This window comes from Fundulus heteroclitus, unplaced genomic scaffold (assembly GCF_011125445.2).
Source record: "Fundulus heteroclitus isolate FHET01 unplaced genomic scaffold, MU-UCD_Fhet_4.1 scaffold_60, whole genome shotgun sequence".
In the NCBI taxonomy this organism is placed as follows: Eukaryota; Metazoa; Chordata; class Actinopteri; order Cyprinodontiformes; family Fundulidae; genus Fundulus; species Fundulus heteroclitus.
Genome location: NW_023397033.1, coordinates 1,643,091 through 1,668,813, shown reverse-complemented (window position 1 = coordinate 1,668,813; position 25,723 = coordinate 1,643,091). Strand labels below are relative to the sequence as shown.

At 42.0% G+C, this 25,723-nt stretch overlaps 1 protein-coding gene across 20 annotated transcripts in view; it reads right to left on the bottom strand.

Moving 5' to 3' along the window:
- The window catches only part of fat3a (FAT atypical cadherin 3a), a 359,084-nt gene that overhangs the window by 87,007 nt on the left and 246,354 nt on the right, over window positions 1-25,723 (bottom strand). For 16 of the 20 annotated variants that reach the window (XM_036133269.1, XM_036133266.1, XM_036133267.1 and 13 more), the window contains 5 exons: window positions 23,622-23,855; window positions 20,962-21,354; window positions 17,448-17,662; window positions 4,279-4,416; window positions 3,524-3,667 (listed from right to left, as the gene is read on the bottom strand). In XM_036133269.1, coding sequence (XP_035989162.1) covers window positions 3,524-3,667; window positions 4,279-4,416; window positions 17,448-17,662; window positions 20,962-21,354; window positions 23,622-23,855 — 1,124 coding nt within the window. The remainder of the gene's footprint in view (window positions 1-3,523; window positions 3,668-4,278; window positions 4,417-17,447; window positions 17,663-20,961; window positions 21,355-23,621; window positions 23,856-25,723) is intronic. The other 4 variants (XM_036133256.1, XM_036133257.1, XM_036133261.1 and 1 more) reach the window with 1 other exon arrangement.

Here is a 25,723-nt window from a genome sequence, read left to right as displayed (position 1 = left end):
AAAATGTAACTAAGTTAGTGTATTCACTGAATAAAAATGTAAAATTGCTGGGATTGTGATAGTAAATGTGTAAGGTACTGTATAAACCTTTTGAAAATGCTGAGATTATTGAAAAAAGGGGCACATGGGGCTGTTACTAAAACTGAGGATGCAAACATTGTGGGAAAATTAAACAGTCCTTTATTTTCCACATTGCATAATAAACATACCCTTTGATAAAGTCTTCATTTTCAATTCTTACCAATATTAATCAAAGTGAATACACCACAAGGATTGCTTTTATTGTTGAAATTAAGACTGAAAGAACTCCATTAATTCTCCAGGTTTTTCCCAGTAAACAATCCATGTATTACCAATAAAACGGGCTGTATTAAAAAAAAAACTGGCTGATGAAATGGATGAAGCCAAAAACAGGACTATGAAAAACAATTTATGCATGTAAGACTGTCAGGAAATTTAGAACAATCTCAAACCATGCCTTTTTTTTCCTCTAACCTTTGTATTCAGCCTAAACGGCTCCACTAAGAGCTATGAAGGACATGCTGCAACAGTTACTGATCAAAATAGTTAATACTGGGAACTAAAACGGTTACATATTAGGTTATTTTTTAACAAGCCCAAATCCTCTGTCGTGTGTTTAAAGATTCCATCAAATCCTGAATTGTTCAAGTCTTGGTAGTCTTGTGATGGAAGTCGAACTGGTAAACTACCAGGGCTACTTTCCATGGTGAGAGTTCATGTAGGAGCCTTCCATCCAGCCCAGAACTTTGATGGCCTTCACCTCATCAGTGGATGCTGGAAAACAGATATGTGTTATGGTTATGTAAAGTATAATACTATTAAAGAAAAAAATAAATCACCACTAGGATGAAAACAAACCTTTCAAGAAAATATCTGCCCATGTGGCCAATTCCAGCTGTGGGTTTTGCCATGGCCAAACCAATTTTATCAAGTGCACAACACATATTTGCAATTGGGCACAGATGACCTTATTTTTACTTTGAAGAAATTAAGGAGTTAGAAAGGTAGTGAGATATAATCTAGATCTGCTGCTATATGCTTTACTTGTAACATTCATATTTATGTTAGAAAATGCAATTATTAATTGATATCCTTACAAATTTTCATATAATCAATATCCATTCGTTGCAATTATTTTAAATTCCTTAAGAATCCGTTTTGCACATAAGCATACATGCATTGGTTTGGCAGTTTTAGGATACATTACCAAATCCAAACACCAATTTAGGTTTACACCAATAAGAACAATAGACAGTCATTTGAAAACAACATAAAAACCACATTATATTCTGTTAACAATGCATTTAACTGGGTATCCACTCAAGTACTATTTATTTGACACAGCACAGTAAAAGGAGAAGCCAACCACAGTGGCTGCATTACCAAGCAAAAGTTGTTTTAGCATGGCGTTCAACCTAAGGCTAGCTTTCATGTTATTTGCCCTAAAAAGTAACATGGTCCCTTACTGTAACATAGCAGGGCTTTTAACTGAAATGTTACATGATCTATCAGCATAGTGAGCTATTAGTTTTTCACCGGGAAAGTTTTGAAAGTTACCTGTGGGGTGCTGATGCTGTTAGCTGTGATATCACGTCTTTCTTCCTCAGCCAAACCGGCGCGTTTCAGTTTCTTTCGGGTGTGCCCCCTGCTGTCGGAAAGTCTGAACAACAACAACAACTACTCAATGCATCATGTGACTTTTGGCACAAATTTACCGCAGCTGGGGTGGGATTGTTTCGTACTCGAGCAGAGGCTGTTTTGTGCGAGCACAGAAAGTTTTGTGTGAGCAGAGACCGTTTTGTACTCAAGGAAAACGTATAAATGATATTTTGAGTGCAAGGTTGGCGAACAGTTTGCAAAACAATTTTTTTGTGTGAAACATATTTTTTGTGTGCAAAACAAGTTTTATTTGTGTGCAAAACTTTTTTTTGTGTGTAACGTTTTGGCAGGAATTTATCTCCATACAAGCGAGCGCACAGCACAGCTGGTGTTGAGCATGGAACGAGCAGGTCGAGCGCGCCAGCAGAGAAGGAACTGAGCACACGTAAGACCGGTTTTGAGCGCGCGCGTGTTGTCTCACTGCACGCTCGGAAGTTAGTAAGTTGTCATATATACACCTAATCTGATCTGTTTTATATGGTGCTAGTAATTCAAATTCAACTAATGTTATGCAAATTTGTTCAAAACCTTGTTAAAACATGATGATAACATGTGAAAAAATGTTTTAAGAATAATAATAAAAAAACAAAGATTGTTTTTGAAGAATTGATCATTCACTTTTTTTGCTTTTTATTCAATTTAAAACATGCACTCTGACTCTATTCTTTAAATAATCACCTGTCTTGGAAGCTTCCAAAATACATCAGGGAGACTCTATTTTTCAAAATTCTCCCCTCCGGGGCTCAGGCACTGGCATAAGTGCACCCTCCTACCTGATAGCGTGTGGCCTGCTACTGTAAAAAAGTTTGACTGCCCTGCTCATCACATCATCCCAGCCCTACAGCAGCTCCACTGGCTCCCTTTAAAGGCTATCCACAACCTTGCACCCCCTACCTCTCTGATCTCCTTCACATTACTACTTCTTCGCACACCCTTAGATCCTCTTCTGTTCATCTTACTGTTCCTCCTTACTCCCACTCTGTTCCCACTCTGTTCCCAAACTCTGGAACTCTCTTACACCAGACATTCGTAACACTGGAACTTTTCCTACTTCAACTCTAAAACTCAAAACAAAATTCCTTAATCAGATTAAAATGTGTTTGGATTGAAAAAGGAAAGACAAATCTGAATACACCTTTATATGTGCACAAAATCAATTAATCTAATCATGACATGCATTTACATTCACCAGGCTGTACTCAGAATAGAAGCACTCAAAGTTCTCAAATTTTCCTTTAAAACCACAGAACCTTTACTTACATCTGTGCAGAGAAAAGTGTGAAGTGGATTCTTATTTTTTATTGAATAATCATATTAAGATATGGAAAACAAAAAACAAATATGCAGAAGTGCATTCGTTCTATGTCTTCTGAGTGCTCTAAATGAACTCACGGCAGGTTCTAAGAATGGCTGAGACCTTACTGCACTCCTTAATCAAGCTACAGCCTCAGCTGCAACACATGCAGTTGGACTCCCTGCGTTAAAGCATAAAAGACATACTATAGGGCACACATTTGCAGTAAAGGGAGTTTTCTCCAATCCAAATGATATGCTAGAACAAGTGTTTAGATGGATTCTGTTCGGATTAAGGGGGATTGGAAGTCAGAATAACTTGATGAAACTCAAAGGTAGAAGAACACATATTAACAAGATAAGGGATTAAGCGGGTCAGAAAATGGATGGATGGATGGATGTCCCTACTGTAGAGGCCTTCTTCACAGTCAGGTGGCAGTGCCAACCACAGTTCAGAAATTCACACGGCTGAAATTATGTTTAACTAATCTGTATTCCTCGTACTTATCACCATATTCTTTGAAATGAATTTCTGAACCATCATCTTTACCTGTATGACAGCAGTAAGGTTTAATGGGAAGAAGGTGGGTGAGTTGTCATTGATGTCAGAGATCTCTATGTTGACTACTGCAGTGGACGACATTGGTGGGGTTCCAGTATCGAGTGCTCTCACAGCAAGTGAGTATCTCGGAACCTAAAAGCACAGAGCAAATGGAGGATTTATTGCTTCGGTGGAAGGAATGAGACTTAGAATAAAGAGAATAAATCACATTTTACACAAACGACAGTTAGGACTTTGCGACATGGCAGCATATGCACAAAATTTAGCGTGCAAGTTGTGGAGCAATGTTACAACCATTTTACAGATTTAGAGCAAAACTGTTTATTATTACCACATGTCAAACTCACAGATATAGAGAGCTCACACAGTCAAAGAAACTTGAGGATAACAGACAACACTTACCTCAAATTTAGTTAAAGCAAAATTCCACAGCTAGAATATGTCTAAGTGACGTAGGGTCAGTCTTGGCATGTGCAGTATCAAAAAGTAGGATGGACTGACAAGTAGGATATTTCACTAGAACAAAGCCTCTTGCTGCAAACCTTACTTAATGTAGGCATGTAGTACGGACATTTTTAAACTGATTGCCATAGGATAATTCCATCCCACACAGTTGCTAGGCGCAAGAAGACTTGCAAGTCAATTTAGTTTTTTTGCATGCTTATAGCAACAATTGACAATAAATGCATTTCAATTTAAGATTATGTTTTATAAACAAAAGTATTATACTTATGGTTCCTTACTGTTTCACGGTCCAGTGGCTTGTTGACCTTTATTATACCCCTTATAGGGTCAATGAAGAACTCGTTCTCCTGGTCTCCGCTGAAAATGGAGTAGAGGATGGCTCCATTCAGACCACTATCAGCATCTTCTGCTACCAGCTGTAGGCAAAAAAATAAGTAAATAGAAATGCTTGGTAACTCTGTAGTACAGAATTTCTTGGACTACAAATATATACTTCTGCGACTAATTGTAATAAAAAATTAGATAAGACTTTGTTAGTTTAATTTTACTTAGATAATACAAAAAGTATGTTCAGACTGTTTCTACAAACTTTTGTTAAAGATTGCTTTAGTTAATTGCAGTGTGGCAGCACGATAAAATGCAACCTTTGAAATAAATCTATTTGTGAAGTGTCCTTACTCCTAAATATTTTACAGTCAACTGTTAGTGGAGATTCTTTGACTCTAGATGGCATCGGCCATCTTCTATGGTGTGGTTTGTTGTACCAGCGGCTTATATGTTCTGAGAGGGTTGGATAAAATTATTAGGAGGGCCCATGGACTAAGTACATGTGGTGGGAGACAAAAGGACTGTAATCCACAGATTGCACATCCTGCTTGCTTGCTCTGTTCCGTTCACGTACATGGACACCTGACCAACGGAGCAACTATGTTGTTTTTTTTTGGGGGGGGGGGGGGGGGGATTTTTCAACAGCCTGCAATTTCTCAAAGTCAAATAATGTAAATAAAGATTACTTTGGTGGTACGACCCATAAGTATGTCTGTTATCAGCTAATTAACACACATGTATTGTTGCTAACCTAGTGACAAAACTGTCTAGCCCCTTTTTTCCTCCCAAATGAGCGACCAGGTCACTTTGCTAGCAACAATTCTAACTTTTTTCTGTATTGTTGGAAGCTTTGATGAGAACACGTAAAAGCACTGATCGCTCTGCTTCAAGTCCACCTCCGAAGCACAGGTGGTCAGCCTCATCATGAAGTAAACCCTGTCAGATCTCCACCATTCTGTTAATCTGTTTCCCCATTAGAATGAGTTTTGAATGTGCATAGCTGCCCCTAATCCCACCCTGATTACAAAATGGGATGTTAATAAAACGTAAATATAAATTTAAAGTATACGTTTTTTTCTCTGAAACTACTGCACTGAAACAAATCCCTGCATTGAATTCACACACAGCCACAGTCACTGATTCACCTTGTCCATGTGTGTGTGCCTCTTTTAACTGTCGTTTGGTTAAATTTCATATAACAGAATTGATTTATGTAGTTTGGGTTCAGGCAAAGTATTACTGAATACCTAATTGAAATTATTACATTACTGTATTTTATAGAGTTAAATTGAAGTTTTAAACATATTTATTGTGTTTTTAATCACTTTCCGTCTTGCCAGCATTGATATTCCTCTCTCTTACAGCTTACATGAAAACATGAAAATATTGAAGTTAGGTGATGATGTTTTGTAGAGATTCTTAGGAAAGCCAATAGTGACTTTCCTTGAGGAGTTGGCAACAGTGCACATGGGCGCATTCAAATGCACCACTGATTAGCTTAACTCGTATGAGAGAAGAGTACCCTGATGGCAAGTGGACCTAATGCTAAAAATAATGTATCAAAGTCATTGGACTTGTGGTTTAAAAGTGGTAACATTTCAAAGAGATCTGATGTGGTTGTTGAATAACAGAGCAGATAACAATGACCATGAATCCCTCTCAAATGCCAGCAACGGCAACTACAGTAGGGAACTCTAGGCATCAACTAGCAAGAATGCTATGCAAAGCAACAAGAAAATTTGAACCAAACTACATAAAGCTAGGGTTTTCTGGCAAGGTACAAAAGATGAACCAAGACCACAGTGTGTTGTGTGGGGAGAACTTCTTAGTAATGATTCATGAAGCGAGCACAGCTCAAATGACACCTTACTACCAAGCATGCTGCTTTAAAACACAAACCAGTGTACTCTTTCATAAAAAAAATAATAGAATTACAACAGTCAAAAGAAACAATTTAGTTTATGAGCACAGCTAAAACCAAATTTAGACTTGATAAAGTGCTCTACAAGTACAGAATTTTCACGTATCTGAAGCGATATTGTGATATTTTTGAAGCGTAATATTATTAGAGTGGTTAAAGTGCAGAGTTTACAAACCCACACCATCACGTGACTGTGCCTCCTCCAGAAGTCCCTGTCCGGCAATTTATGAATGAAAATGGATTGGCAGTTGTCTGGAAGTGGCACATGCCTAACTAAGCTGTGACAAATGTAAAGTTTAGTGGAGGAAGGATTGTGGTGTAGGTCTGGCATTCAGAAGATCTTGAATTCTCCCTATAAAAGTTCAAATGGCCACATCACTTTTATTAGTCAGATTTGTAGTTGCATTTTCTCCTGTATGACTTCTCCAAACATCACCACTGCGCTGGATGTACTAAGTGTTGTGCAATCAAGCTATGTGGGATAAATCAGAGTGAGTTGAAAGCCACATGAAACATGACACTTTTACAGGCACCCAGGGACTGCCTCTTACTGCAGCGGGGCTCACGGTCTGCTTGAAACCTTTCGCAGTTGTTGCAGGAAAGCTGAGTCGAGACGGCACAGAGCTGTCTCCTCTCCTGCGGCCAGGCCAAACTGAGAGGAAATCTGATCTGAAGTCGCCCGCTGTAAACCTGCACAGGCCCTGCCAAGAGGCAGCCATGTTAGGGAGGCTGAGCGAAGGTTCCCCGGTTCCACAGCCTGAACACCACCCCCCCCCCCCCCCCCCCCAGGAACTGTGTATAGCTTGCCCAGGTCTGATTTATCAAACAATGGCTGTTTTCCCCTTTCCAGCTAGCCCCCTGCTTGTTGCTGAGATAACCAGCTTTATCTTGGAGTAATTCACTGCAACCGGATGCTCTATCGCCACAACCAGAGACAACTGGAGAGGTTTGGCAGAGAAATAAACAGGGAAGTTTAGAATGGTTTGCTTAATGTGTTTTTACTGCGTTTTAAAAAATACCTGGAGTTAACAGGCATAGCTCCCGCTAGCTTCTTTGAACCATGCTTTGCTAATGTGTTGAATGTGATTTACGGTTATAACACATTTTATTTCCATAAGGGTTTTATACACTGATGGGGTATTAGCGCTTGTGTTGTCCGGTCCGTTCATTATGACCAAATAGAATAGAAGTGTTTTTAAAAGTAGCGCTGAATGTCCGCTGGCATAGTGGTATTAGCTTCAATAGTGGTATTAGCTTCAATAATAGCTAACAATAGTACTACCACCAAGTCAACGCAACTACAGTTGCCATTGTCCGCCATTGTTCGATAATGCTATGAGCATTATTGCAGCATTAATATGGAATATTAATGTCCATTAAATTGGGCTTGTGTAACATTAGGATTGAACTCAAGGTAATGTAAACATTGTCCACAGTAAGTCATTTCCGGTCAATCATTATTAATTTGGTGTATTGTGTTATTATGCAATGTTTAAAGTTATTTAATGTTTAATAAATAACTCTCTTAGGTATTGTCCGGTGAATATCAGCCCAAGAGTTGATATCAGGACAATAGTTGAAAGGGATGATTTGAGCACTGTCATTCTTTTAACAGCAAACTGTGCACACATAGAGAATAAATGAGGGACAAATTCTCTCAAGTTTAAGAATTTATTAACAGAAATAAAATGAAGATCCAGAGAACATCACTATAAAATGCTGTATATCTCAATTAACACTATATTTCAATCAACATATTTCAATCGAGTTAAACAAAACATTATTTGATGAAATAACATTTTAAAGAATGATTTTCTCAGTAAACATCAGTAAAATTTTAGAACCCTTGATTTTATTAATGCGATTATACCTCTGGGAGGCTAAGGGGTTGCTGTAGCGATCGGTCGCTAAAATCAGTTAATCCTAAAGTTATACAAAAACACCATTAAATCGACATTAATGTTCCATATTAATGCGGTAATAACACTCATAGCACTATTGAACGATGGTGGATCGAAACGAAAAAATATATATTTTTGAAACGAACCGTAGTCGCGTATCCAAATATTACCGGAAGCTAATATTACCGGAAGCTAATAGCATTAGGCTAGCAGACATTTGGTGCTAATTTTAAAAAGCTTCGGTTTTATTTTGGTTGTAATGAGCGGATCGGAAAACACAAACATCAAAATCCCATCAATGTATAAAACTCTTGTGGAGATAACATTTGTTATAACTGTAAAACACACTTGAATTACATCAGCCATAACATTTAATAGATTAAATATACAATATGGTATTAATACAAATAAATATCAACAAATTAAATCTATAATAACAAAATAAATTTTAGCATATTAAAGGTGGTTCACAAATTCCAATAAATATATTAGAGTTCCTGGATCTAAACCCACCAAACTACTGTCTAAATTATACAGGACACTGTCAAAACTAGATGATTCAATTTCTCTTCCTATTATGAAATGGGAAGAGGATTTATCAGTCAGCTTTGAACAAAACATCTGGGCTCAGATATGTTTAAGAATTTTCAAAATGACTAGAAACCCAAATTTACAACTAAAACAAAACAAAATCTATCGCAGAATACACTATACCCTGGAAGTGTACAGAGCTGATGAGGCTGAAACAGAGGAAAGTCTCAGGACCGGACGGCATCCCCGCTAGGCTGCTGAGGACCTGTGCTGATGAGCTCTGTGAGGTCCTCAGCTACATCTACAACCTGAGCCTCAGCCTGGGGGTGGTCCCCACCCTGTGGAAGACCTCCTGTGTGGTACCAGTTCCCAAAAAGCCGCACGCCAAGAAACCGGCCCACTTGAGACCAGTCACCCTGACCTCCCATCTGATGAAGACCATGGAGCGCCTCATCCTTGCACACCTACGCACCATGGTGAGCCCCACCGTGGACCCGCTGCAGTTTGCCTACTTGCCCAACATCGGAGTAGAGGACGCCATCATCTACCTGTTGCAGCGGGCGCTCACCCACCTGGAGACCACCGGGAGCGCTATGAGAGTCATGTTCTTTGACTTCTCCAGTGCTTTTTACACTATCAGACCGGCGCTGCTGATGGGGAAGCTGGAGGACGCTGAAGTGGACAAACATCTTGCTGCCTGTACCATCAACTACCTCACTGACCACCCTCAGTACGTGCGGCTGCATGGCTGTCAGTCAGAGGTTAAAGTCTGCAGCACCGGGGCCCCCCCAGGGAACCGTCCTGTCTCCATTTCTCTTTACCCTCTACACCTCTGACTTCACCTACAACACGGACAACTGCCGTCTTCAGAAGTTCTCCGCCATTGTAGGCTGTGTGTCGAAGGGGAACTAGCTGGAGTACCGTTCGGTCATCATGAACTTTGTGGACTGGTGTGAGAAGAACCCACTGTGTCTAAATACCTGCAAGACCAAGGAGATGGTGATCGACTTCAGGAGAACACCCTCACCTAACTCTCCCATGAACATCCCGGGGCCGGACATAGAAACTGTGGGGAGTTTCAAATATCTGGGTGTTCACGTCAATAATAAAACTGGACTGGACTCATAACACCGACGCCCTGTACAAGAAGGGCCAGAGCCGCCTCCTCCTCCTGAGGGTGCTGAGGGTGCTGTTCACTGGAGTGACCAGTCCCCTGCTTAAAACCTTCTATGACTCTGTAGTGGCCTCATCTCTCCTCTGCACTGTCATCTGCTGGGCTCCAGGCAGTGCAGAGTGGGACAGATAGAGACTGAACAAGCTGGTGAGTAGGGCCACTACTGTCCTGGGCTCCACTCTGGACTCGGTGGAGAAAGTGGCTGAGAGGAGGGTGTTGTCCAAGCTTACATCCATCATGGACAACACCTTTTACCCCCTGCACCAGACTGCAGAGGAGCTGAGCAGCTTCTTTAGTGACAGATTTATACACCCTGTTTGTAAAAAGGAGTGCTACTGCAGGTCATTCATCCCTGCTGCCATCAGACTTTACAATGCTGCACTATAACTGTAATAACTTGTGCAATAACTAATGTGCAATTACTATTTAATACCCTGTGCAATACCCTGTGCAATAATCCTGTTAAATAAGAGACTTCAGCTGTTATAGTTATCTCACTACCTCACTGTTATCTGGTACCACTTTAATGTACAAAGTCAAATCCATTTGTATATAAGTCACCTTAAATGTACATAGGTGTCAGGCGTGCCCCAGGGCTCTGTACTCGGGCCCCTCCTCTTCATCATCTACCTCCTTCCCCTTGGCAATATCTTCCACAAATTTAACATCCACTTCCATTGCTATGCCGATGACACCCAGCTCTACCTCTCCACGCAACCATCGTCCTCTCTTCCCCCCACCTCCCTCACAAATTGCATCTGTGAAATAAAAGCCTGGTTCAATAACAACTTCCTTCAATTAAACAATAGTAAAACTGAGGTTCTCCTCATCGGCACCAAATCAACTCTTTCCAAAACCGACAGTTTCCCACTTATTATTGACAGTTCCTCCATCTCCCCCTCCCCCTAGGTTAAGAGTCTGGGTGTCATCCTCGATAGCACCCTATCTTTTCAATCCCATATCAATAACATTACCCGGTCTACCTACTTTCACTTAAGAAACATCAACCGCCTCCGTCCCTCCCTTACCCCCACACACTGCTGCCATACTTGTGCATAGCCTTGTCACCTCCCGACTGGATTACTGCAACTCTCTCCTCTTTGGCCTTCCTCAGAAATCACTCCATAAACTACAACTGGTCCAGAACTCAGCTGCTAGCATCATAACAAGAACTCCCTCTATCCACCACATCACTCCGGTCCTCCGACAGCTCCACTGGCTCCCCGTGCAGTTCCACATTCAATACAAAATTCTCATGGTGACATTCAAGGCCCTTCACCACCTAGCCCCCCCCCCCATATCTGTCAGGCCTCCTGCACATTCCCACCCCCTCCTGTGCTCTTAGATCCTCATCTGCTTTACACCTGTCTGTCCCTTCTACCCGTCTCACCACCATGGGGAGCAGAGTATTCAGCCGCTCTGCCCCCCACCTCTGGAACTCTCTACCACCCCTACTTAGAAACATGGACTCACTTCTCCATTTTAAATCACAACTCAAAACTCATCTTTTTAAGACTGCCTATTCTCTTTAATTATCAATTTCCCTGTCCCAGCCTCACGGGGGTAGCAGCTTCAGTAGGGAGGCCCAGACATCCCTCTCCCCGGCCACTTCGGCCAGCTCCTCCGGGGGAATCCCAAGGCGTTCCCAGGCCAGCCAGGAGACATAGTCTCTCCAGCGTGTCCTGGGTCTTCCCCTGAGCCTGCTCCCTGTGGGATGTGCCCGGAACACCTCACCAGGGAGGCGTCCAGGAAGCATCCTAACCAGATGGCCGAGCCACCTCAACAGGCTCCTCTCGATGTGGAAGAGCAGCGGCTCTACGCTGAGTCCTCCCCGGATGACTGAGCTCCTCACCCTATATCTAAGGGAGAGCCCAGACACACTACGGAAAAAACTAATTTCGGCCGCTTGTATCCTGGATCTCGTTCTTTCGGTCACGACCCAAAGTTCGTGACCATAGATGAGGGTAGTAACGTAGATTGACCGGTAAAATTCGCCAAAAGGCGAATCTTTGTTTTATTTCTTTTTTTCTTGATGCACTGTATATATGTGGATGCACTGTATATACCTCCTTTTCCTCCTTTTGACACCTTCTTTTGATTATTGTGCCAATGTGACATGTGAATTTCTCCACTGTGAGATTAATAAAGTCTATCTTATACAGGTCAAAGATGGGTTTTGCACAATCCAATATGTGTTCACAGTGCAGTCAGCAGTCCTGAGAATGATATTTATGAATTATGGTTATGTACACGTGTTCAGAGGTTCTGGGTCCAGATATGTAAGGACTTGTCATAGTGCCTGAGTTGCAAAATTTCCCCTTCCCCTTCAGTTTGCTTGCTGGGTAACTTAGATGAAAGCACTTTGGAAAAAAAATCTTTTTGCATGGCTTTCACTGCCATCGCAAAACTGTTTCACTGTTATCGCAAAGAAAACAATCCTCATGAATTGGAAAAGCAAAAAAAAAAAAAAAGAAATCAATCAATACAGAGATTGCTTGTTCATCATATTAGTCTGCTCTTGGGAATTCTGCCCTGACAGATGTTGGTTACTGGCCTGGTAGCTGCGCTGCTGCTAGGTGGGCATGGGGTGGGTCCTGGGCTCTGGGTTCCTAGGTTGTGTCGTCACTGGGCGGGTGTCCTTGCGGGGCCTCGGGTTCTGTGGAATATGTCGCTTGGGGTTTGAGCCAATGTATGCCTTGGTGCCTGGCCCTACCATGGCCTCTGGTGTGCTCCGCTTGTGAAAGCTAGGATATTGAGGGGATGGTGTGCTCCGGCATAGCTGGCTGCCGGCGGAGCCCACAGGCTCGTCCCCGCAGCTCCCTGGGGCTTCAGCATTGTGACTGTTGGTGGGGGAGGGGGGGGTTCCTGGGGGCCGTCTCTCCTGTTCTCTTGGGTGGGGGAGGCAGATTCCCTGTGTTGGCCCCTCTTGGGCACCTTTGCTTTGAAGGTCCCTTTGGGCATCTGGGGTTTTGGCTCCCCTGAACTCTGCCTCGGTGCTCTGGGGGGCAGGTCTTTGGCTCTTCACAACCACTATTGAACATTTTATCTCATGGATAAACCTTACATACACAAGCGCACTCTCACAAACACCTACAGGTGCTTGGATCCAGGTACTTACAGATTCACTTCTACACAGAAAGCTCCTATTATTATCTTTCACTTTATACATTCCGTATTAGATAATAATGTATACTCTTCAGTGATGGTATCAAGGTGTTGCTTGTTTGTATCTGTAATACTTTATCGGCTGGTTTTGCTGTTCTATTTATACCTATATTTGCCTGTGAAAAAGCAGACTGAAGATATTGTATCATTCTCTCCCTTTTGTTTCCTCTTTCTCTATCACCTTTTCTCCTTTTTTTCTTCTACCTTCTTATTTCAGTGTCCATTTAACATGAACTATTCCTTGCATAAATTATAATAAAGTTTCTTGCATTTATAAATCAAGCGGAGCACTATGGCGAAAGCATTAAGGCTCCGGTTGGGAAAGAAATCTGTTGGGCTCTTTTTGGCATTTTGCCAGACAGGACACAAAAAAAGAAGAACTTCCGTAAACCAGCGAGCACTGTTGGCATCATATAAGGTGGTGTACCAAATTGCCCCGTGCAAAAAAACAACAACACACTAGCAGAGGAGCTGATACTAGCTGCAGCATTAGACATTTTTTCTGTCTTGCTGAATGACGCAAGTGGTGCAAAAGTAAAAACTATCCCTCCATCCAATGATACTGCCGCCCAATATATAAATGACATTGCTAACGATCTTCAAGGACATTTTGCCTTACAATTCGATAAAGCAACTGACAGCAACAGAAACTTTATTGCTTATGTATATTGTGATATGACAAACACCTTGTGTGAGAATCTACCTTTTTGTAAATATGTCAGTATTGCCAGGGTGCAATCCTGCCTGCTGCACCCTGAATCTTCCAGAACCTTCCTCCTCATGCTCTGCTCCACTAATCATCCTCACCTGTTTAATCTTCAATCAGTCAGAACTCAGTCCACCTGCAGAGCTCTCCATATAAACCCACCTTAGTCTCCTGTTCTCCGCCAGTCCGTCTCTCATTCTCCTATGAGAAGATCTCGCTCGCCGCCTTCACCGTGCATCTGATGAAGTTACCTCCACGTCTCTTCTGGTCCCTCAGCTACCCCAGCACCTCTCGAAACTCTCCAGCTCACTCTGATCAGGCTGCTCCAGCATTCTTCATCTGCCCACCCTACTCCGGTAAAAGACTCTGGTCCGCTTTATCCACTATCACTTTACCCACCAATAAATTGTCTGAACAGCTGCTCTGCTCTCTGTGTGTGTGCTTGTTCGGGTTCACCGAGACAAATCTGACAGCACGGACTGGCCAAAGATGAACCTGGAACACACACAGAGCCCGCGTGCTAGGGCCGGTCAGGTGTCCCCATTACCTCCCTCCCTGGTCCTTTCTGTGGAGCTTTGCCTTCAGGAACTGAAGCGCAGCCAAGCCATGGTCGCTAACCTGGACTCACCGTGGCTGCAGGCGGAAGCAGCAGCCATAGCTCGAGCTAACATGGAGGAACACGTTCTAAGCCTAGCACAACATTGCTCTGCGTTCCCGGAGCTAGCGGACCTTTCCCAGGGGATCGATTGGGAGTTCTGGACGGGAACATCCCCACCGATCGGATCTACCCTCGCCACCAGCCTGTCCGCTGCTCCGGCTGCTGCTGTTCCTTCCACTCCCGTCGCTCCTGCAACTGCAGGCGCTGCTTTATCTGCTGCTGATCCCGATTCCTCACCGTCAGCAGCAGTCTCAACATCGCTGCCCGGCTCCTCCCGGCGCAGACGCCGGACTCGGCGCCCCAGGATATCTCCCGAGGCCAAGCCTGACATCTCTGCTCAAGCCGCACCAACTGCGGCTGACGTCACCTCCTTTTCCCTGGTGAGTCGGCCGGGTGCAGATGCCGCCGCTCAGGAGAGTCTGGCTAGAGCACCCCGCCTCTATGAAGACCAGCTGTGGGATTTTTTCTACGGGGACAGGGATGACGTTTTCCCATGTTGGTCCGCCCCTGTTCCCGCTGACGAGAGTCCCACAGCCTACGAGGTCGGGGTGCACACCGTCTCGCCAGCCATCTCAAAGGTTTCCGCTGCACACGCCACGGCCCAAGCCTGCGTGGGTGTGTTTATCCCAGCTCCGCCGTCCGTCTTCGAGCTCCCAGCTCCGCCGTCCGTCTCCGAGCTCCCAGCTCCGCCGGCCGAAGCAAGCGCAGTCCCGCCGGCCGAAGCAAGCGCAGTTCCGCGGGCCACCAAGAAAACAGACCCGGCGGCCACCAAGAAAATGGTGCTGCTGTGCCTCAGCCCGAAACCAAGTCGCCGCCTGCACCCTCTGGCGCTCCCAAGTTCCGGCGCTGTCAAGAGTTTCCCGAGTCCCGGCGCTGTCAAGAGTTTCCCGAGTCCCGGCGCTGTCAAGAGTTTCCCGAGTCCCGGCGCGCTTCAAGAGTTTCCCGAGTCCTAGCGCGCTTCAAGAGTTTCCCGAGTTCCAGCGCGCTTCAAGAGTTTCCCGAGTTCCGGCGCGCTTCGAGAGTTTCCCGAGTTCCAGCGCGCTTCGAGAGTTTCCCGAGTTCCAGCGCGCTTCAAGAGTTTCCCGTTCCCCCGGCACTTTTTGTTGGAAACTAGCCCCCCATCCGTGCCTCCCTCCGCCCGCCCTGGGTGGGTCGTTCCTTTTGGGCCGTCTGGTATCCCGCCTTGAGGGTAGGGTGATGTCAGGGTGCAATCCTGCCTGCTGAACCCTGAATCTTCCAGAGCCTTCCTCCTCATGCTCTGCTCCACTAATCATCCTCACCTGTTTAAGTCAGAACTCAGTCCACCTGCAGAGCTCTCCATATAAACCCACCTCAGTCTCCTGTTCTCCGCCAGTCCGTCTCTCATTCTCCTATGAGAAGATCTCGCTCGCCGCCTTCACCGTGCTTCTGATGAAGTTACCTCCACGTCTCCTCTGGTCCCTCAGCTACCCCAGCACCTCCCGAGACTCTCCAGCTCACTCTGATCAGGCTGCTCCAGCATTCTTCATCTGCCCACCCTACTCCGGTAAAAGACTCTGGTCCGCTTCATCCACTATCACTTTACCCAGCAATAAACTGTCTGAACAGCTGCTCTGCGCTCTGTGTGTGTGCTTGTTCGGGTTCACCGAGACAAATCTGACAAGTATGAACATATTTACAATCAGAATAACAATATTCATTTGTCAACGTGTGTTACTGCTGTGAAATTTTCTTTGTCTACTCTGGTTCACATTACAGTTGACATTATACATATACATAATGAAGGCAAAAAAGTGACAAAAAGCATGCAATGGACAAGGGTTACATTTTTTTTTAGCATTCAGGAAAGTCACAGATAAGTCTCTGGTCTGGAACTTAATAAATGTATGGAACTTGGGGAGCACAGATTTTAAATGAATATGGTTAAAGTCCCCAGAGATTATCATAGCCATTTCTGGATTACTGTTCATTTGGCCAGTAACAAAGCTGTAGAGTTCCTCAAGCGCTAGCTTAGCGTTAGCTCTCGGTTGTACGTACGTTGCAATGATTGTCACAGATATGAACTCTCTAGACAGTTTAAATGGTCCGGACTTAACTGCAAGGTATTCCAAGTCAGGTAAGGAGAAGGTTCCGATGACTTTTGCCGAAGTCCACCAGGAGTTGTGGATGTAAATTGCCATACCACCTCCTTTACTTTTATTAGCATCCGCCGTTTGATCGGCCCTGTATACGTCCACTCCTCCATGGTTAGACAGCAGCATCACCGACGCTGCTGTCAAACCATGATTCTGTCAAAATCGCTACACAGCTGTCCATCTTGCGCGCAGCAATTCTTAACCGTATCTCGTCAAGTTTGTAGCCGAGGGATCTTATGTTGGCCAGAGTGAGGCTCGGAAGTGTTGGTCTGTAAGTGTAAGCTTTTAGCCAATCAGCAGGCCTGCCCAACAGTCTTGCCGTCTCCTTCACTTATCCCGTTATCTGGGCTTCTGGGACACATACACTGGAGATTCTGTTGTCCGTTGCAGGTCGAGATGAATAAAGTCTGGATTCCACAGTCAGTAGGGTTTCTGAACTCCCAGATTGGGTCACAGTTCTAACAGCTCCTCTCTCCTGTATTGTATTAGAGCTTGGAGACAAAATAAATTCACCGGAGCACCTTAGCTGCAACAGTAACCAGCGCCGCCATCTTTACTACTAAGTTCAAGTATGAAGTCACACAGAAAGTCAAAGATGAATTTTGTCTATTTTTTTAGGTTTGCAAATTGAACACCCTTTGACATTCAAATTATCTTTGATATACTAAAAACAATGTTAATAAAGTTATTCTTTGTTGTAAAAATATCTATATTTCGTTTTTCTTTTAATTTTTAATTTAATGGTAACAGGCTACTTGCGTCTTAAGTATACCTAAAACAATTTTCATAAGCCTTATAAGAATTTTATGGAAAAATCATACCATTTACAGTCGCGGCGGACAGTGAGGGATATTTTTCTTTTTTTTTGGGAGGTGATAAAAAATTATTAAGAAGCACTGGTATAGTCCATTATGCATGCAGTATTAACCTGACAAATCCTTTGAATTTACCTGGACTACAAACTGTCCAGTTGTGGAATCTTCAGGTAACACAGCAGTGTAAAGGTCATGGCTGAACACTGGAGCATTATCGTTAACATCTGTTAAGTTTATGTTCAGTGTAGTAATGGCGCTCAAAGGTGGAGTTCCCCCATCACGGGCCTCAACTGTTAGGAAGTAGTCCTTGCAGGTCTCATAGTCCAAAGGGTTGGTGACTAAAATGGCACCTGAGAGAGAGAGAGAGAGAGAGAGAGAGAGAGAGAGAGAGAGAGAGAGAGAGAGAGGAATTCAAGGAATTCAACTAGGACATTTGTTTGAATATTAATATATTCAATAACTAATTTGTGCAAAGCTAAACACACATTAACATTTACAGTGGTTTCCTGAAAACATTTTTAAAAATCTGTATGAAAACATTTCGGTTTAGAGCTACTCTATATCAAAAAGAGTTTCCTTTTTCACCTCTGGAATATCACTAAAACATTCTGTCCAGGGGTGATGCTGAAAAATTAGTCCATGCATTCGTTACTCCAAGGCTGGACCATTGTAATTCTTTACTATCAGGAAGACCACAAAATGCAGTTCAAAGTCTTCAGCTGATCCAAAATGCTGCAGGAAGAGTTCTGATGAAAATCAACATGAGGGTTCATGTTTCTCCAATTTTAGCTTCCCTTTATTGGCTTCCTATTAAATGAAGAATAGAATTTAAAATTCTTCTTCTAACGTATAAAGCCCTTAATAATCAAGCTCCATCATATATCAGAGCTCTGATTACCCCATATGTTTCTAACAGAGCACTTCGCTCTCAGAATGCAGGTCTGCTGGTGGTTCCTATAGTCTCTAAAAGTAGAATGGAAGGCAGATCCTTTAGCTATAAGGCTCCTCTCCTGTGGAACCAACTCCAAGTTTTGGTCCGTGAGGCTGACACCGTGTCTACTTTTAAGACTAATCTTAAAACTTTCCTTTTTGACAAAGCTTATAGTTAGAGTGGCTTATGTTACCCTGAGCTACTTCTATAGTTATGCTGCCATAGGCTTAGGCTACTGGAGGACATCAGGGCCTATTTTTCTCACCCTACTGATTTCTACTGTTCTTCAATTTTGCATAGCTTGTCATCAATTCAGCTTTTAACTTTTTGTTCTCCTTCTTTTTTTTTTCTTTAAACTCAAGTGTCCCCTTGCCAAAAAGGTTGGTAACATGGGTCACCAACCTTTTTGAGTCTAAGGGTTATGGTGACACTGGATTAATTTGTCTGATACACACATAAACTTGTACAACTCATCTTTACTTAAAAAATCAATAATAAGAAATGTACATGTGAATGTACATGTGAATAAATTGCAGCCTAGAGGGCTAAGCGTTGGGCACTGCCGCCACGATAGTTTCCTGTGTTAATATTTCCTGAGTTTTATTTTGGTCATTCTTACACTTAGTGTGTGGATATGTCTGTGTGACAGGCGTGTATAAAAAGCTCAGACATTCTTTGTTTTTAATATTGATTCGGCTGCTTTAAGGAAGTGACGTAGGTGTGAGTTCAGTGCGCTAACTGCTACTTCCGATTTAACTTATAGCATGTCGGCTGTTTGCTGTCCTAAACATCGATGCTCCAAGTATTAAGTTAATGACCTAAAGCAGGGGTGTCAAACATACGGCCCGCGGGTTTCAGTGTCCTGTCTGGCAATGTGGCAATACGAATTGTTGTCTTAATGCCAAAAAGAGCTCATCAGATTTGACTTTCACAAGTGGAGCAGTACGACTTCTGCCATAGTGCTCCGCTTGATTTATGAATGGGAATAGGTTTATTATGATTCATGCAGGGAATATCCCAAATGATATCGACAATACTGCAGTTCCTATATTGTCCACGAGGGGCGCTGTGTTTTAATCAGCAGATTGTAGCACTGAGCTTCAGATGTGGAAAATTTATTTTAAATAATTTATTAATTTTTATCTGTTTGATGTATTTTGTCATGCAGGACAGTGTTTTTAACTTACAAAAAATGTGAATAAATGTTTTTCAACATTGTACAATCACTGTGATCAGTTCTTATGCATAATGCACAAGTAAATGTTTAACTGAGTAAAAGTATTGTTGAAATTGCAAATACTTTTCTTAAAAACGCTGAGGTTATTCATAATATATTGCGTAAAAGTAAAATTAATTTAATATAAAAATCAACAAAAAGTTTTTTATTAGTTTAATATTGCAATGTGTTTACTCGTGTGGCCCTCTTGAGATCAGATTAAGCTGTATGCGGCCCCTAAACCAAAATGAGTTTGACACCCCTGACCTAAAGTAAGTAACCACATTCGGTGCTCTGTTTATTGATTACACATTACGTTTGTTATTACAAGCTGCAGAAAGATAAGTATTTGAGACCTGGGTTATATTGGTCTTCATAAGTTAACATTAAAAATGTTTATTTACAATTTGGATATTTGCCGCATGCGTGCTGTGTCGGAGCTAAGCGTCATGTATATACGTTGTGATCGGAGGCATGTGGCGCTGGCTGCCGCCCCTTGTGTAGTGTATTTATTTAACCACATGATAGTGCCAAAAGCTATTCTCATTACTAGTTGAGCCAGAAAACGTTTCTGCTTATAGTATTTAATTGAAGCTGTGCTCAATTTGACTTCTTGCATTGTCTAAGCCAAGTGATACTATATTTATTTAATTTGAATTATATATATTATGTTGCGGAAATGCCCCGCCTCTCGCCCAGTGAACGCTGGAGGCACCAGCAACCTCCGCAACCCCACGAGGGATTAAGCGGGTCCGAAAATGGATGGATGGATGGATGGATGGATGGATGAATGTTGTGGAAATGTATTTCCATGGATGGATGTTTAAGTTTGTCTTTTTAGATATATTTGAGTTTACTTGGTTTAAATCTCTACGGTTGGAATATATTTGGCCTAATATCAATTGATTTGTTATTGCAGACTACTGGCAACACTGAGCATTGAGGTGAAATAAATATACTGACAGCAACAACATTAATGGAGTGCAATCCTCTTTATCTCCCTACTTGTATCCTGACTGACACACCGTCTTCTTGGCTGTTAAAAGCTAAAAGAACTAGCCTTTAACCTACTACTCCCTAACAAGGTGTTCGTATCCGATATTCCTATAAATACGGAACAGATCGTGTCCCTTATCGGTTCAAAAGGGGAGGCAACATTTAACAGCCAATTATGGGATGACTCCGTATTAGGCTAGCTTTAGGTAACCTGAATATTTACAACCCTCCTGTCCTGTTGTCGATATACTGACAGGACTTACCTACTGTCAGTATTGTGGTCACGTTGGACATATGGATTATAAGGTGCACTATCAATTTTTGAGAACATTTAAGGATTTTAAGTTCACCTTATAGTCCCCCCACCAAAAAAAGTAGGCCATTGAAAATAAATTGAAAATGGAAGCCAGTCAAGACCTGAACTGTTCTGGAGCTTTCTCACTAATTAACCTAAAATTAAAAAAGTCATTGGTTGCATAATACAGGCAGACAACTGCCTCACATACCTGTCAGCGGATGAATGTAGAAGTTCTTGTGCTCGTTGCCTGATCTGATGCTGTAGGTGATCTCAGCATTTGTCCCAATGTCTTTGCTGGCAGCATATACTCTCAGAATTTCAGTGCCAACTCCCACATCCTCTGGAACTGTTGCCAGCTGATCACGGCGCTCAAAAACAGGTGGGTTGTCATTAATGTCAAGCACAGTAATTGTGATGTTGACCAGTGAGTAGAGAGGCAGAGGCAAACCCTGATCAGATGCACACACGGTTATGTGATGAGTTGACTGGACTTCACGGTCAAGAATGTGCTCCAGGATTATTATGCCTGTGAACTTATCAATGGAGAAAAAACCTCCAGCAGAGTCAACCAGGGAATAGACCACCATGCGACCTGGACCTGCTTCATAGAAAAGAAAAATTGTTGATTATGTATTTGAAATTCATAGGTCTTTGTGTTTGTAAAGTTAAAGCTGTAGTCAGTGTTTTTATAATGACAAAGACATTAAGACATTTTCATCATTTCTATTTACCACATAACAATTTGTGCCAGTTTTCATAGTGAAGTAGGGTTATAGTAAACAGGATTATACTTGAGATAACTGGTGTCTGCTGTCAGTCTACAGCATTCAATAATAACCGTGCTGCACTGCCCTCAGAGGTTGGGAGATCCACACAAGTCAGAGTTTTTAGAGGTGAAAAGCAGCAGTTCATCTATTTTATTAGCCAGGGAATGGACATTGGCTAAGGGATAGAAAGCAAGAGGTCCACAGTGTCTGCTGCGAAAGCTTCATGAGCACACCTGCCAGTTTACGATCTTGAAAGACAATTAGAACTACCTTTTGGTTTAATTACAGCTAACACTATTTTGTGGCAGGTTTCTACCAGCTTTGCACACCTACAGGCCAAAATATTTTGCTGATTTGTCTGTGTCAAAGAGCTCAAGCTTAGTCAGAGTAAATGGAGATGGTCTGGAAACAACTTTTCTAGTCTTGTCTCATATCCTCAGGGGAATTTAGGTCTGGACTTTGGCTGAGGAATTCTTAATGGAATACCGTTTCTTAAAGTAGGATGGGAGGCAGATGTTTTAGCTATCTGCCTCCTCTTCTGTGGGACCAATTCCCACCGTTAGAATTTTAGGTAGACATCCTATCTACTTTAAAGACTAGACTAAAACGTTCCTTTTTAATTCATCTCATAGTTATAGTGGCTTAGGTTATCCCAAGCTATGCTAGGTTAGCATGTAGCATGCTCGGTATGAGGGACTACTGCAAAGTCAGCCAATGTAAGCAACTATTTATTGTTGTTAAAGAGAAATAAAAGCTGCTAGTCAATGACTCAATGCAATCTACTAGGTTTTCTTATATAGAAAACTTTTTAACCAATCCGAACAATAAACTGAACTTGACTAAATTGTTTGCTAACTAGGATCAAGTCGAACTGATTGATTGTAAATCTGTTTGACCCTAAGACCAGGACAGTCAGACTTTTTTACAGTAGCAGGCCACACATTATCAGGTAGGAGGGTGCACTTATGCCGGTGCCCGAGCCCCGAAGGGAGAATTTTGAAAAATAGAGTCTCCCTGATGTATTTTGGAAGCTTTCAAGACAGGTGATTATTTAAACAATAGAGTCAGAGTGCATGTTTTAAATTGAATATAAAGCAAAAAAAGTGAATGATCAATTCTTCAAAAACAACCTTTGTTTTTTTATTATTATTCTTAAAAAAAAAATTCACATGTTATCATCATGTTTTAACAAGGTTTTGAACAGATTTGTATAAAATTAGTTGAATTTGAATTACTAGCACCAAAACAGATCAGATTAGTCTGATCAGCATCAGTGAATGCTGCATTAGCATCAGTGAATGCTGCTTGTCGGGACTTTGATGCAATCAACTGGTTTCCTTATATAGGACATTTTTGACCAATCTGTATAATCTGACCCAATCTGTATAATATGATTGAACTTGACTTTGTAAAGTGCCTTGAGATGACATGTTTCATGATTTGGCGCTATATAAATAAAATTGAATTGAATTGAATTAGGTGAATATATGACAATTTACTAACTTCCGAGCGCACAGTGAGATAACACGCACACGCTCGACCTGCTCATTCCATGCTCAACACCAGCTGTGCTGTGCGCTCGCTTGGCTGTTTCTCCGCGAGTGTCGCGCGATAAGAGTTTTTCAGAGTTGAGCTTGGATTGGTTCCTGCACGCTCAACCAGAAGGCACAAATATCGCTCCATTATATAATCGGGGAAATGTAGGCAGCGGCAAGAGCTGCTATAGACGGCGATTTGCCGCCGTTGACCGGCTACTTTTGACTGCCCTGTAAGACCCTATTGAATTGATTGTTTTTGGTAAAGTTCCTTGAGATGATATTTCTCTGAATTGAATTGAATGTGCTTTGATCAAAATCATTCCACTAAAGATGTGGTTGTAAAGATGTTTGTTGTAAAGCAACCTTACAGGTTGATAAAATAATTATGCATTTGATCACTTTACATAATAATCTAAAACTGATATAAATCAACACAACGGAAACCGAATCCAAACACAGCGCTTGTGTCAATGTGTAAAAATTGGCCCATGCCTTCACATTATATATAACAACATTGTCAGTAATTACAGTAAAACAGGAATCAATAGTAGAACTGTTATCACCTTCATCTGGATCTATAGCATGGATGCGAGTGAGCAGAGCCTTTACTGGAGTATCTTCATACACAGCGGTAAGGTACTCTGACAGCGTGAAAAGTGGCGGGTTGTCATTCACGTCTGTCACCACCACCAGCACTTCAGCATGACACCAGCGTCCTCCACCGTCAGTTGCTTTAGCAATTATTCTGTAGTTAGGATTGATCTCATGGTCGAGCATTACTGCTGACTTGATTTCCCCTGGACAGATAAGAAGCAAAGAAAGGCACATTTGGAGACCAGGGGCCAAAGGTGTGGCAAACAATCACACATTTACCACAGCTTTCACAAAAACACAAATTACAACAAAGTGTACACAACCATGAAACATTGCTAGAAAACTTGTGTATGCTTTTATTTTCAGTAGGATGGATTGTTGTAATTGTATCCATACTGGTGTCTGTTAAATCAGGTAAGCTGCAGCTCATTCAAAATTTTACATCCAGCAGATAAACAGATATTGTTAGACTGCAATGGCCCTGTATTTAAAAAAAGGATATATTTTAAATGTGTCCTTGTCTATAAAACACTATATGGACAAAACTTAATTTCTGAACAACTGGTCAAGAATGGACCTTGCATACCTCTTAGTTTTTCAGAGATCAGCTGCTTACTCTGTGTTCCCATATGGGCACAAATTCCAGTGATATATATTTATATTTTATCTATAAAATACTTATATTTTATAAAGAAAGTTCTGGGGACCCTTCTAGAACCTCTGGAGATGATTGTGCAAAGAAGGATTGACAAATAAAGCACATTATGGACAACCCTGAGCCTACTCTTCATCAGACAATACCAGTGTCATAGTTTGAGTTCTGTTTTAGTTTAGATTCTGTCTAGGGTTCTTTCTTAGTTTGGTTTCTGTCATAGTTTGGGTTTGGTTCTGTTTTGCACTTCTCCTTAGTTTATCTGTTCACCTGCCCACTGCTCTATTTATACCTGGATATACCTGCCTCAACCCTCTGCTCAGTGCCAGATCATACGAGCCAATTGGTGAATCATATCCAGCTTCTTTATTGCCTGTAGATACCGACCCGATTTGCCTCTAGACATCTGAGCCAGCCTGATCCCTGTCAACTTGTTTTGCCTGCCAGATTCTGACTGTTAACTTGTGTGCCTGGCCTTGCCTGTTCCTGGACTATCTGAGCTTGCCTGATAAATGTTCACCAGGACGCCGACGCTAGACTCGCTTCAGATTCTGTATCAGGAGAGATGAAGCAGACGAAATAGCGTCTGTATACTATAAAGAGCATTCTTAGCTTCCAGCTCATGTCAAATTTAAGCTAAGGATGATGAAGAAAGCTCAAGAATGCAGCAAGAATGTAAGATATCAGAAGTTATGACCAGTACAACATTTGCCAAAGACAGAGACAGCAAAATGGAGAGAGCCATAACTTTGACTGTAAATGCTACGACAGAAGAAATGAGAATTGTGCACTTGGGACACAGTCCTGAACCACAAACTTTCTCCACAGATCATGTACAACAGCAGCAGGACATGAGAACCATCTGACATGCGGTGAGTTTGAGAATTTTTTTAAAAACTCTTATGATGTATTATACTGAAATTAAATCTGTGTATCATTATATCTTTTCATTTTTAATATCTAAATATGATGTGACATATTATGTTATGTGTTTTTTAATGTAACACAAAACATAAAACTATATATATATATAGCTCCTGTTCCAACCATATGCTTAGCTTTGTTGTGCAATTACATGATTTTACGTTATCTAATGCTTATAAAACAACTTGGTCTGTTAGGTATTGTCAGGTGACAGCCAGCCCAACTGGCTTTGATATTAGGACAATAGTTCAAAGAGTGATTCAAGCACTGACATTGTTCTAACAGTAAACTCTGCACACATAAGGAATAAAAGACTGACAACTTCTCTTAAAGTATAAGAATTTATTAACAGAAATAAATGCTCATGCAGGGAACACTGTTATATAATGTTGTTTACCTGTATTGACAATATAATTCAATTAACAACTCTCCTTTACTAGGCTAGTGAAACTTAATTAAAACTACTAAGCAAAATCAAGAATAAAGAATCTAATA